Source organism: Brienomyrus brachyistius, chromosome 16 (assembly GCF_023856365.1).
Source record: "Brienomyrus brachyistius isolate T26 chromosome 16, BBRACH_0.4, whole genome shotgun sequence".
NCBI classification, from domain to species: Eukaryota; Metazoa; Chordata; class Actinopteri; order Osteoglossiformes; family Mormyridae; genus Brienomyrus; species Brienomyrus brachyistius.
In genome coordinates this window covers 11,123,432-11,137,182 of record NC_064548.1, presented here as the reverse complement: position 1 = coordinate 11,137,182, position 13,751 = coordinate 11,123,432, and the positions used below count along the sequence as shown (strand labels likewise).

At 39.3% G+C, this 13,751-nt stretch overlaps 2 protein-coding genes across 13 annotated transcripts in view; one reads left to right on the top strand and one right to left on the bottom strand.

Annotated features, from left to right (window-relative positions):
- LOC125710149 (collagen alpha-2(V) chain-like) overlaps nt 1-10,955 on the top strand; it is a 29,210-nt gene extending 18,255 nt beyond the window's left edge. The window contains exons 28-54 of one of the 2 annotated variants that reach the window (XM_048979512.1): nt 134-187; nt 272-325; nt 644-697; nt 924-977; nt 1,081-1,125; nt 1,219-1,317; nt 1,447-1,554; nt 1,638-1,691; nt 1,775-1,828; nt 1,914-1,967; nt 2,132-2,185; nt 2,332-2,439; nt 4,629-4,682; nt 4,767-4,820; nt 4,972-5,133; nt 5,227-5,334; nt 5,506-5,613; nt 5,765-5,818; nt 5,926-6,033; nt 6,848-6,901; nt 7,691-7,798; nt 7,898-7,951; nt 8,048-8,155; nt 8,705-9,011; nt 9,101-9,291; nt 10,162-10,408; nt 10,508-10,955. In XM_048979512.1, coding sequence (XP_048835469.1) covers nt 134-187; nt 272-325; nt 644-697; nt 924-977; nt 1,081-1,125; nt 1,219-1,317; nt 1,447-1,554; nt 1,638-1,691; nt 1,775-1,828; nt 1,914-1,967; nt 2,132-2,185; nt 2,332-2,439; nt 4,629-4,682; nt 4,767-4,820; nt 4,972-5,133; nt 5,227-5,334; nt 5,506-5,613; nt 5,765-5,818; nt 5,926-6,033; nt 6,848-6,901; nt 7,691-7,798; nt 7,898-7,951; nt 8,048-8,155; nt 8,705-9,011; nt 9,101-9,291; nt 10,162-10,408; nt 10,508-10,650 — 2,652 coding nt within the window. In that variant the 3' untranslated portion in view covers nt 10,651-10,955. Of the gene's footprint in view, nt 1-133; nt 188-271; nt 326-643; nt 698-923; nt 978-1,080; nt 1,126-1,218; nt 1,318-1,446; nt 1,555-1,637; nt 1,692-1,774; nt 1,829-1,913; nt 1,968-2,131; nt 2,186-2,331; nt 2,440-4,628; nt 4,683-4,766; nt 4,821-4,971; nt 5,134-5,226; nt 5,335-5,505; nt 5,614-5,764; nt 5,819-5,925; nt 6,034-6,847; nt 6,902-7,690; nt 7,799-7,897; nt 7,952-8,047; nt 8,156-8,704; nt 9,012-9,100; nt 9,292-10,161; nt 10,409-10,503 lie in introns of both variants that reach the window. The other variant, XM_048979511.1, reaches the window with a different exon arrangement.
- Nucleotides 10,956-11,884: 929 nt separating this feature from the next.
- The window catches only part of LOC125710161 (PTB domain-containing engulfment adapter protein 1-like), a 41,367-nt gene continuing 39,500 nt past the window's right edge, over nt 11,885-13,751 (bottom strand). For all 11 annotated transcript variants that reach the window (XM_048979553.1, XM_048979554.1, XM_048979557.1 and 8 more), the window contains one exon: nt 11,885-13,379. In XM_048979553.1, the coding sequence (XP_048835510.1) occupies nt 13,308-13,379 (72 nt within the window). In that variant the 3' untranslated portion in view covers nt 11,885-13,307. The remainder of the gene's footprint in view (nt 13,380-13,751) is intronic.

Sequence of the window (13,751 nt, the reverse complement as noted above, 5' to 3'; positions counted from 1 at the left end):
GAAGAACGTTATTTCTTGGAGGACATCTAATTTAAGAGGAATGAGAGTCATTACCTTCAGGAAATATTGTGTCCAGTTACATTTACGCTACATTGTGTTTACATACTAATTATGGTCACACAATTTTCAACAGGGAGACCAGGGAAAACAAGGTGAACAGGGTTTACCGGGACCTCCGGGGCAAAGGGTCAGTATGCGTATTTATCACTGTCAGTGACTATTATTGCCCATGCTAAGATGGTCTATTTAGTTAAATGTTGTTCCATTGTAGGGACTCCCAGGAAAAGATGGAGAAGTAGGGCCTGCAGGGTCAGCTGGTCCTCCGGTATGCCTGAAATTTATTTCGTTTATTTAAAACAAAAAAAATTTGAATTTAAGAAAATAAAAAATATATTGAAATCCAAATAAATTTAAGCTACTGTATGGAGAAAACAAGTAAACACAAATTATAATTTTTATATAAAATGTGAAAGTGGTAGTATAATCATGAAATTCATTATATTCAACAAAATTTTCAACAACTTTAAAAATGTCATAGTTCATGATTGTATAATAAATGTAGCTGATATGTACACATTTCCTGTATATTTGTCATACATATTCCAAAAATACAATTTGTTGTAAATATGGTGCATTTCCAAAGGGTCCTGCTGGTGAACGAGGGGAACAGGGGACTCCTGGTATCAATGGTTTCCAGGTATCTTCAGACATTTTGTTTTTAGTAGGGTTGCACAATATCACATAACAATATGCGAAATGTTGGGTGGTAACATTGCGATATTTATTAAATAAAAAAGGAGTTAAATTGCACGAAATAAGCTATAGCCAAATAGAAACATTTTTTGTAGAAAAAAGGCCGTCAGTTAACAATTACATTTTGTTTAGCTGAAATTATTAAAATATTATTTAAATTTCTTTTAAAGGGTTTACCTGGACCTCCTGGTCCACCTGGAGAGTCAGGAAAACCAGGTGATCAGGTAATTAAAGGCTACACTTTTCTTTTCAAGTATAATGCTGTTCAGTCATCAACAAGTCTAATATTATTTGTAATTGTTATTTTAATAATTTTATCATTTATAGGGTATTCCTGGTGATGGAGGGGCTACTGGTCAAATTGGTCCTAGGGTATGTTTTGTTTTGTAATAGCGGAAAGTCTGTTTTGGTAGTAGAGTGCCTTTTCATTGATGATAGGTGCCATTCATAAAGTTTTGTCTTTAGGGAGAGCGTGGTACTCCAGGAGAGAGGGGCGAGCTTGGAGCTCATGGTCTTTCAGGAGCCAAAGGTATCCTAGGTGGACCAGGACCAGATGGACCGAAGGTAGCATCACTATAATAAAGTGTCATCACCAAACATTAAATTATAGGTTTTCTGATTTCAAGCATTGTATATACAGTGCTGACAGAGAAAGATGCTTTTACACATTTAGTCTTTATTGTTGTCCCACAGGGTAGCCCTGGCCCAGCTGGATCTCTCGGAGACCCAGGACCCCCTGGTCTCCAGGGAATGCCAGGTGATAGAGGTGGCTCCGGTCCCCCAGGTCCTAAAGGGGATAGGGTAAATTTTCATTTCTGCTTTCTGGATGGCCTGTGTATTTTCCTTTTTTTACTCCTAATGTTTTATGTTTTAAATTGTTTAAGGGTGCTGTTGGTGAGAAAGGATCTGAGGGTATCACAGGCAACGATGGTGCAAGAGTAAGCCAAAGTAATTTACAGGATATAGACAGATGCAGCTGATTATATTATTATTGACTTTATGTATTTTTGTATCATGTTAGGGGCTTCCTGGTCCACTTGGGCTGTCCGGACCACCTGGTCCCAGTGGTGGGAAGGTAAAACTTTCATTATGAATTTAATTAAAGTAATTAGTCAGCAGTCACTAAAACAGTATTTATGTTTGCTGTGATTTCATTGAAGGGAGAACCTGGGCCTCGTGGTGCGAATGGACCTCATGGATCAAGATCAGTTCCTGTAAGTCATATAATCCAATGCAAAGGTCACCTGACCCTGCAGTTAGGAATGTGGCAAAAAGTCATAGACTATAAATAAATGATTCCATATTTCTTTTACATTTCCATCTATCCATCCGTCCATCTATTCACATTTCAATCTTATGCAAATTCCTTTAATTCTAGGGATCACGTGGAGAACCCGGTCCTACAGGTCCTGTTGGATTCGTTGGGCCTCCTGTAAGTCGGTGTATCAGTACTAAATCCTTACTAAGTAATGAAACATATTTTAAACCAATAACAGTTATTGGTTTAACAGTCATCAAGACACCAACATATTATGATAGTCGGGACCGATGCTCTGTTGCATTTTGTTCCCCCCTCAGGGTCCAGATGGGCAACCTGGGGTCAAGGGTGACACAGGAGAACCTGGCCAGAAGGGTGATGCTGGGTCTCCAGGTCCCCAAGGGTTGACTGGATCCCCAGGACCTCCTGTTAGTAGCTCGATCAACCCATCCATCAATCAGTTTTTCATAGCTACAGTTGGTATGGTTCTGGAAGACACTGAAGAATACCTGAAACTGGAAACCAAACCATGACACACATTTATATGCACACATACCAGAAACAACTTAGGGCACTTCACCACCGCACCAGGTGCCATACTTTTGTATGGTACTTTTGGTACACACCTTTTTCCAGTGACTTCCAGTCGAGTACCAAAAGTTCCAGTACCCGGCGCCAAAACAACTGGGGTACTATTTTTTTTACTTTGCGGTAGGACTTGAAATGCTTTGCTGTCGATTGGTTATTCAAATACTCTGCCTCTGAAACACAATACAACGACCATTTTGAAAAAAAAGTAACGAACTCAGAAAGCAACGATAAACTAAAAAATGTAAAATAAAAAGTATAAAAGTAATAGTAATGGATACAAGGATGAATGAAGAAACAATTTGCAATTTGGTCGGAAACACAGATACAACAAGATCAGGACGGCATGACAAGAAATAAAATATTTTGTATAATATAGCTACAGTACTAAAAAAATATATTTCTCACAAACCCGTTTAAGAATGCTTTAAACAGCAAGGATGAAAACGATTATGATTTTCTCTGAAAACATGAAACGCTCATGCAAAAGCAGTGGAGGTTTAAACTGATTTTTACTGGTGGCAATTCACATCAAAAGTGAATTCAGTTAATCACAATAATAGGCTGTGATTAATCATAAAGTAGTATTTGCTTGTATTTTTTGGATGATAAAACAAATACACGTGTGGTCTTAGAACAAAGAAATGCATGGCAAACTGGTAAGAGGAATAACATGATTTTTTGATATAACATCTTGGTTTTAATAGCTTAAACCATTCAGTTGCATGGTTCCAAATGTGTAAGTCGCTAAGGAAATTAGCAACTATGCTTTTGGGAAACGTGTCCCTGCTCTGCTTTTGGTTTTTAATTTTGCGTTGCAACTCCATTCCTTCTGTTTCTGAATGAACAGAGAACATGTACGTTGCATCACTCATGTGAATTATACAAGTATTTTTAGTGCAAAAGTTAATATTTTATGTGAAATATCTAATTTTCAGCAAATACAATCCATGCTATTTTAAGCTATTCTACAAGTATTTTGAGAAACACAAAAAGTTAAATAAAACGATTGCGTTGTAGTGTTATACTTGCAAAAGAGTCTCATAAAGGAACAACCCAGTTACCAACAGTTTGCATATTTTTTTCTTTTTAGCGATCAAAATTATAAAACAAGTGACATTTTCCAATTTACAAAGTTTCTGCTTACCTGAATTGACAGTTAGCCATGAACTGAAGAGATGTATTTTTATCGTGAAAACCCTTTCATATCGCAAAATAAAAGGTTGAAGCTCCTTAGTTAGTGTAAACAGAACCCAGACGTCTGCTCTTGTTTATGTGAGTCAAATTGGGCAATTTCACTTGTTTTCCTGAACCAGTGACAACTGTTGGATTATCATGTCATTATATAAGAATAGTGCTACTTGCAAATGGGTGAGGGATCTGTGCTGCTTCGTTACCTGCCACTTGAGTCACTGACTGTTCTATTTTCCTTACTAAGCTCTAAAAATATATTTTGTTTCTACCTCTCTCTCTCTCTCTATACATACATACACACACACACATATATATATATACACACTATAACATGCATACAGATTTGAATGTATGAAAAACCCTGATCTAGTCCAGCTGACTAGTGATGTGAGAATTGCATGTGCATATCATGCAATGCTGGCATTAGTTTCACAGCCCTATAATATACAATAGCCATTCATATTCAATAGCCATTGTGATGCTATTCGGCAGCAGCATCGGATTTTATGCCACTGGACAACCAACATCTTAAAGTACCGTACTTTTGGTACCCTCTAGAAGTACCAAAACTATGGTACCTGGTGTGGGGGAAGTGCACCTTTAGAGATAGCAGTTCACCTTAACTGCCCGTTTTCGGGTTGCAGGGGGAATAAAAAGGGCTATTTGGAGGAACCCCATACAAATGATGGGAGCACATGCAAGCACACACAGAATCAAACCTACAGTATGACCCTATGCTACCCACTGAGTCACCATACTTCTAATAGTTTTGAAAATTTAAACTATTAAAATGACATGCTAAGTATGACTTATTCTCTTTGTATTTTTTCCATAGGGACCAGTTGGTGTTGCTGGACTGAAGGGTGGTAGAGGAACACAAGGAGCCCCAGTAAGAATAGTGTAATTTATTTACCTTTGCATCTCATCTTGCCCTGAAATTATATATACTGTATTTATTTTCTGGCTCTTTTAGGGTCCAACTGGTTTTCCTGGATCTCCTGGAAGAGTTGGTCCAGCTGGAGGAGTTGTACGTTTTTGGTTACAAAAAAATGATACGTAATTGCTATGTTTGTTTTTTTTTTTTTTTAAATTATGGTTAAGGGCTTAATTTAATTAATGAAGCCTTATGTAGCAACATTTTAAGAACATTATGTGCCTTCATATCAATATCATACTAGGGTCCTGTGGGACAGCCAGGACCTCTTGGTCCTCCAGGGAAGCCAGGCCCAGCGGGACTTCGTGGTGACCATGGACCCCCAGGACGTCAAGGAGAACATGGCCCACCTGGGCCAGCAGGAAGCCCAGGTGATAAAGGAGATGGAGGGGAAGATGGACCTATAGTAAGCATCGAATCATAATTCACAGGTAAGCTGTTGATTGTTGCACGATAAAGAAATGTTTCAATAATACTCCATTTAATAATGTTTTATCAGGGACCTGATGGCCCACCAGGTCCAGCTGGAACCACAGGGCAGAGAGGAACCGTGGGTCTTCCCGGACAGAGGGGAGAACGAGGAATGGCAGGGCTTCCAGGTCCAGCAGTATGTATCATCTACTCTCTACATAATTTTTAATCATAATAAAACCAAGCAAACATGAAAATATACCAGTCACCTTTGGGTGTTCCTATATTAATTTCCTATTTAGAAATAGCATTTATAAGCATAGTTTTCGTCTTACCGTTTGCCGTTTTTTTGTTTGTTTGTTTTTAGGGGCCTCCTGGAAAACAAGGAGCTCCTGGACTTCATGGAGATAAAGGTCTCCCTGGGCCAGTTGGTTTGCCAGGTGCAAGTGGACCTCGGGGAGACCCTGGTGCAGAAGTAAAATTTCATTTCTTCATTTGAGAGATTTTGCCAACAAACCCAAGAGACCATATGTTCTTTTTACATATTGCTAACCAATATGCGTTCTAATAAAGCAATCCCATTCCTTCTCGATTTTAATACCTTCTTGTTCCCGTACATCATATAGGGTCTTGTTGGGGCTGACGGCCCTCCAGGCAAAGAGGGCATAATAGGCGCCCATGTAAGTATGTTTTGTTAGATGTGCAGTATTGTGTCACTCCTATAGAAGTGTGAAGTATTTTAATTTATGCATTAAGTGCCAAACTGTGGGTTGATATTTAAACACAGGGAGATAGTGGGAATCCAGGTCCTGAGGGAGTTGCTGGTGCTCAGGGGGCACCTGGCTCTCCTGGTCCAGTTGGTGTTCCTGGTGAATCTGGGAAAAGAGGCGCGACGGTAAGCATTAAGTGCAGGTATCACAAATGGTGTGCACATATTGTGCTTACCATTACTATGCGCATACAGTTACATTAGACGAACAGTTATATCATTAGTCCAAGCCAATGTCACATCATGAACTCATCTTCAAACGGCTTATCCGGGTGGGAGTCGTGCTGACAACATAGCACGCAGGTCAGAATAGACCTCTTTTTCCATGGCTACAGACTCTAGTTTGTTCTGGGGGATTATCAGACATGCCCAGGCCAGCTGGTGTGGTATCTACCCAAAATAACACCACTGGGAGCTGAACAGGTGGCATCCATATAAGATATCCATAGACAAGCATCCCACCCCCACCCCTGAATAAAGCATTACATTCTTTCTGTGACTGTGGCCTGGCCTTGCAGTGCATCCTGGAGGTCCTACTGTACATCAATGTTTCTAAACCAAGTCATTGGAGACCCCCATACACCATTTTTTTGCTCCCTGGCATAGGTGTACTGGGAGCTGGATGAAAACGAAAATGTGAACGATCTATTCTGGACACCCTTCCAGCCATAGCTGTGCCTTGATTCCCTATCCATGAAAATCACACTCTTTCCAGAAGCAGCCACAACACTTGCCAGATTCATAGGGACCAAAGAGCACATGACAGTGGCCTTATATTCACAAAGCACCTCCTACATTACATGTCAGGGCACGCAGTCATAAGCCTTTTCCACATTAACATAGGACATGTAGACTCTGTTTGTGTACCAGATTATGCATGTCACATGCTGAGTTGTATTATGTCCTGCATGCATTTCTTACTCCTGATGTCTCTTGACAGGGCTCCAGAGGACCTATGGGGCCTCCTGGTACAGCAGGAAAGCGAGGATTAATAGTAAGATTTTGACCTCTGTAAGATGCCAGAGGATGTGCAGTAGATGTTCCAGGGTAGGACAGGTGACAAACACACTTATTTAGTTCATTGCTGCCTTTGTTCATAAATTTTTTTCACACTAAAGTAAACATACTGTAGTGTAGCACTTCTGCAAACAGATGTCAGTGTCTGTTTGTGGGTGCCGTCGCCAGGACTGCTGTCCTTTCTTCTTGATCCTCCCCCACATAGTTTGTAAAATCTACTTCAGCCTGTAAATAAAGTCCCAACCCTTTACTCCCATGTCTCACAGCCTCACTGAACTGGAATTATAACATGTTATATTCTACTCACTATGACCATGTAGTTTATGAAGAGGTTATGTATGCATACGAACAATGTCCAGGTTATAAACAAGATCCTTTCCATAAGTCTGTCTTTAAGTCAAATTTGTAGGTAAGTCGGAAAAACAATAATACAGTACATAATATTAATAATAAACAAACATTAATAATAAAAGTAACTACATATGGTACTGTACTGTACCTCAAGCCAACAAACACTGAAGTGGCCCAGTGTTTTCACTATCGTCACAAAGTGCGTGCGTCACTGTTATGAACCATTGTCTTTAACACAATTTTTTAAAAATATACTGTAATAGGCTTTATGGCTGTCTGTTTGGAAGTATAAGTTAGTTTGTAAGTCAGACATACTGCCTGTATATCTTTGCTACTTTCAGACATAAAATTTTGACAAAAAGTAGTTTAATTTAACTTAGCTAATGGTCGTTGTATTTATAATGTGTAATGACAGGGACCTCAAGGACCAAGAGGTGAAAAGGGTGATATTGGTGATCATGGAGAAAGGGGACAGAAAGGCCACAGAGGCTTCACTGGATTACAGGGTTTACCTGGACCACCGGTAAGTAAAACTCCATTAATAATTTTGAATATCTGGAAAGATTTCATGAGTATAGAGATGCTATCTAAAATATGTCATCATCATACTTTTTGTTTTTAGGGTAGAACTGGGGATCAAGGACTTACAGGGATCATTGGACCTCATGGACTAAGAGTAATTCTTAACATTAACAATCATTGTATACCACTGGCAATATAATATAAGTTGAATTTCAGCTTTTCAAATTAATTTTAACGTTTACATTTTTAGGGACCTCCTGGGCCAGTTGGGCCTCCAGGGAAAGAGGGAAACAATGGGCATCGAGGGCCACTGGGACCACCAGGATCACGTGGACTCGCCGGGGAAATTGGTCCTGAAGTAAGTCAAAACAAATATTAAAGTCAAGAAATGTCACTAATAGAGATGACTGGAAAGATTAGCAATCATCATATCAGCTGTTTTGTTTGATTAGGAATTGTAATTTAAAATTATGAAATTCTCTGGAAACACAAAATATATAAATGTGATATGACAGCCTTCATTGGCATCCTGGCCACCCAACATCCTGTCTCGCAGGTTTTCCCTCCTCGGACCGCTCTCGGGAGGTACTCACAAGCACTGAGTGTGAGCACCCCAAACGTATTGCCATTTATGAGATGCTCTGACCCAGTTGGCTAGACATAATTTTTTTGCTCTTACCAACGTCACCCTCAGTTCTTTATCCCTGCCCATTTCTTCTGCATTCAACATGGTGATTATGAATACCAAATGTTGGCCTATCATCTAATATATCCCAGACCTTGAAATTTTGCTAGATAATCAACATTATTCACTTCACCAGGGGTTGGCCATGATGTTTTGGGTCATCGGTATAAATTTTGATTATGTGGATTGCAGCCTTATCAGTTGTTTTTGTTTTATTGGTAGGGACCTCCTGGAGATCCTGGCCCTCCTGGTCCTCCAGGTGCCCCTGGACGTCCCACTGCAGCAATGGATGATATATTTGGAGACCAGAATGAGTACAATATTGCCACCCCACCTCCTGAATTCAGCAAAGATGAGGCACTTCCAATCTACAACTCATCTGACCTTCTGCATCCAGACCCTGGAGTTCATGCTACGTTGAAAGCACTTAGTAGCCAAATAGAAAACATGCGCAGTCCTGATGGCAGCAAAACGCATCCTGCAAGAACTTGTGAGGACTTAAAACAGTGCTACCCACTAAAGAAGAGCGGTGAGTTTGTGTCAATACAAATGGATGGAACTTGTAACTGGATATCTGCTTGTCAAGTATATTTCCTTGAATCTGTATACCTGTTACAGGTGAATACTGGGTAGATCCCAACCAAGGGAGTGTAGAGGATGCTATTATGGTATATTGTAATATGGAGACAGGTGAGACTTGCATCTCGGCAAATCCATCAAGCACACCACGCAAAACATGGTGGAGCTCATCAGATGCTGCAGGAGGAAAACGTATTTGGTTTGGATCTACTATCAATCGGGGCTCACAGGTAAGGTTTACAGTATAGTGAAGTTTTATAGTGAAAATGTAATTCATTAGAAGCCAGTTTCATAATTGTGCTACTGATGATGAATTCATATCTTCTTATTAGCTGGAATAATATCACACAATATCAAGTATTCTACATTATTTCTGGATTTCCAGAAGAATGGGATCAGTTTAATCAATTTACCTGCAATGTTTAACATATTATCTTAATAAAATAACACACACACACATACGCAACAGCAGAAAAAATTGAGACCACAGCACACAACACAATTTTTTGTTCAGTCATTTCTAAAGCATCTGTGCATCTATGAATAGATGAATAGATTATATATATATATATATATATATATATATATATATATATATATATATATATATATATATATATATATATATAGCAAACTGCAGATGGGCTCTTTATTTCTCATTAATGAAGGACTTTTTCCTTGCTTTATGGAACTTTAGTCCTGCTTCTAGGATCCTGATACAAACTGTCCTAGCAGTGCACTTCACACCTGCACTTAATGCTTCTCATTTCTTTCGAAGGTCACTTGATGTACGATTTATGAGAAACTGTCTGATAACTGTCATCTGGCATTATAATGTCGTTCCAGTCCCTTTCCTGGCTGGTTTCTGGGCGTTTCCAGTGTCCCCTGCTTCACCTTGTTCTTGTGTACTGCTGTCTTAGAAAGTCTGAGCCTGGAAGCAGCCTGCCTCGCAGTGTAGTCTTCTGCCTGCAGAACCATGATTAAATGAGGATTTAAAAATACAGATTTGTTATATATATATATATATATATATATTTTATATATATCAGCATAATTGTGTAAATGCAATGTATAACTGTTTAACCCATATTAATTGACAGTTTACCTATGGAAACAAAGATCAGGCACCAAACTCTGTCACTGTCCAAATGACGTTTATTCGCCTACTATCCAAAGAGGCATCTCAGACAATCACCTACCACTGCAAGAACAGTGTGGCATACAAAGATGAGAAGACAGGAAATTTGAAAAAAGCCATCATCCTAAAGTCAGCAAATGACATAGAATTAAAGGCAGAGGGGAACATTCGGTTCCAGTACACTGTAACAGAGGATAGCTGCACAGTAAGTAAAAATAAAAGAATATGAATCATTTACTAACAGAAAATTTAATGTTATTGGGTCAAGCAAATATGTACTTGTGAAATCCCCTTCACTTTACAGGCAGCAGCTGGTTTCTGGGGAAAGACTGTGTTTGAGTACAGAACGCAGCAAACTGCAAGGCTTCCCGTTGTGGATATAGCCCTAGTGGATGTTGGTGGCCCAGATCAAGAATTTGGTATTGACGTTGGACCTGTTTGCTTTTTGTAAATAAAATAATAAATATTTTGGACAACATGAACATGGGTGTTTTGTAATGAAACCTGATACCTTTTAACTACTGCCGAGAACTTCACCGTATTCACAGTACTGTGGACTGTTCCACACCCCATGATCGACAAGGAAAATATTTATTTCGGTGAATAACAAAAGCGAGCAATTTGCTGAATTTTAGCACAGGTTGAACCAGAAAACAATCATGCTAGAGGGTTGCATTGTAGAACTATTGTGAATGTTAGGGTCCTAGAAAAAAATGTATTCTTTTTTTCTAATAAAATTTAAATATGAGCAGTTGATGTAATGTGTGTGAAATGTTTATTATTATTAATTAAGCAAAAAAGGGGAAAAATCAGGGGTCATGGCTCTGGGGGCTAGAACATGGTTGAAAGGTTCAAGTCTCCCGGATTGATAATATCTTTCTAAGCAAGGCCCTTAACCCTGAAAACTGCTCCAAGGCCACCGTAGGACCTCATGTTTCACTATCAACTGTGGAGTAAAATGAAATATGTGGAAACTACTTGTAAAAATTGCTAATAATCAATAACCATTATTATTGAAAAAAATGCAAAAAAAAAACACATAAAAATCAGATTGAGTAACAATAGAATACGCCTATAAATAATATAGGTGGCTCCATCTGCTGTAGCACTAAAGCTATTACACCAACTTCTTTAGTTTGAACTAAATCAATGTTATCTAGAATGTAAGAATGTAGAATGTTCTCACAACATACATGGTATAGGGTTCTCAGAAGAGAAAACAACATACTCAAAGTTAGAAATACTTTTTACCCTACAGATACCCATTGAGACCAGGAGCATTTTTTACACGTGTGCTTGACTCAATAAAAATCACCTTCAAACGTTATACCCAATTGTTACATGTGTTTCCACATGTCGATTTTTTTATGACCAAATAACCTTTTTGATACACTCGTACACCTCAATCGTATACACAGTTTCAGATCTACAGCGCTTGCTTGTGGGCCTAATGCTTACTTTTGAAAATGCTCTGGTGGTCTAGGTAGGTTTTTCTTTGTTTATTTATTACACAATTCTTTTTCATAGATGGATGGGAATAAGGAAAAATCATTTCTGCATGATAGAAAAGAAAAACAGTTTTGGTGGGAAAGGGAGAAAGAACCTTGCAGCATGGTCAGACAGGCTTGGCGTTCCATGTACTGCACCTATGCAAACCCAGGCCATTCTCACAAAAGAACTTAATATAGGCGGAATTTATTGTCTTTTTATTTTATAATTACAATTGCAAAGGCTACAATACAAGGTTACATAAAGGACAAACCCATAGAGTTTTCTGGGTTAAAATATGAATATAAATTTATCAGAAATAAGCATTAAGATATTATGGTAATGCAGAAAAAAAAATAGAAAAAAACCACGGTTGGTTATTATTTCAACCACATTGCAGCCACTTATCTGGGGCCTGTTTCATGAAGTTGGATTTCATGCTTAGCCAGATAACTTGTTGGATTTAAGGTACTCTGGGCTAAATGTAAGCAAACAAAGATAAAGTCCATTTAAACTGATGATCCTTAAATCTGACAAGTTATCCCTCTAAACAAGAAATTCTGTTTCGTGAAACAGGCCCCTGGTATAGTGTATAATGTTGTGTGTGGTTCATTATTATTATTAGTAGTATTATTATATATATAATGATATTATTATTCTTCTTATTATTATTCTCTTCCATCCATCTTCCAGCCTTTAATCCTGCTCAGGGTCACAGATCATTTCCCAGGCTGCACAGGACACAAAGCAGGGATACACTCTGGATGGGATGCCAGTCCCTCACAGGTCGCAGATTGGGGTACACCCTGGAGGGGATGCCGGTCCCTCACAGGTCGCAGATTGGGGTACACCCTGGAGGGGATGCCGGTCCCTCACAGGTCACAGACTGGGGTACACCCTGGAGGGGATGCCGGTCCCTCACAGGTCGCAGATTGGGGTACACCATGGAGGGGATGCCGGTCCCTCACAGGTCACAGACTGGGGTACACCCTGGACTGGATGCCGGTCCCTCACAGGTCGCAGATTGGGGTACACCATGGAGGGGATGCCAGTCCCTCACAGGTCGCAGATTGGGGTACACCCTGGAGGGGATGCCAGTCCCTCACAGGTCGCAGATTGGGGTACACCATGGAGGGAATGCCGGTCCCTCACAGGTCGCAGATTGGGGTACACTCTGGAGGGGATGCCGGTCCCTCACAGGTTGCTCACACCAATGGTTATGTACACACACAATAACATGCCATGGGCATGTTTTTGGACTGCGGGAGGAAAATGGTACCCACACGACAGGATGACAGCATGCAAACATTGCACACACACAGCAGGTACACATCCAAAGCTGGCATTGTGAGGCAAGAATATTCATACTGAGCTACATGTCAGTCTGACACACATATAAGTTGGACACAAAAATTCTCCACGAATCCATAATGGCTTCTAAATTATGATTTCATTCTATTTATTATAAAAATAGTGCTTTCCTCTATGTGCAGTTTGTGTCTAAACCAAAAGCTAAGACATATATCTCAGAATGATTAATCATCTTGTTAGCCGAAAAACTATCTGTGGACCTTATCTATACAAATGTCTTAAGTTGTACAAGACAAAAATTTCTTGGCATCAGCAGCAGCTGTCCAGAGGATCAAAAGAAAAGACAGTTCCTTCTAATGTCAGTCCCATTTTGAACCCCTCCTGAAAAACAAAAGGGAAAAAAAGTTATCAGCACAATCCTGTAAAGTACATCCAAAAAGACAATTAAAATAAAAGCCAAAGATCAGAATTATGCTATGCAGAGCCATACTACTGCCCTCAATTATAATATAATAAGTATTTTAAAAATTTGCAATTTTCTTTTACTGCTGTTATGAAAATAACTGTATTGACATATGGTGACATACATTCAGTGACCAGTTTATTTGGAACACTTATACAGAACTGGGTAGATCCTTGGATGTTGGACTGAGCTGTTATTTTTGCACTTGTAGCCTGTCTGCATTAGCGAGTCCGGCTATTCTCTGCTGATCTCTCTAATAACAGCAACAGAAATGCCACTGACTGGAACTT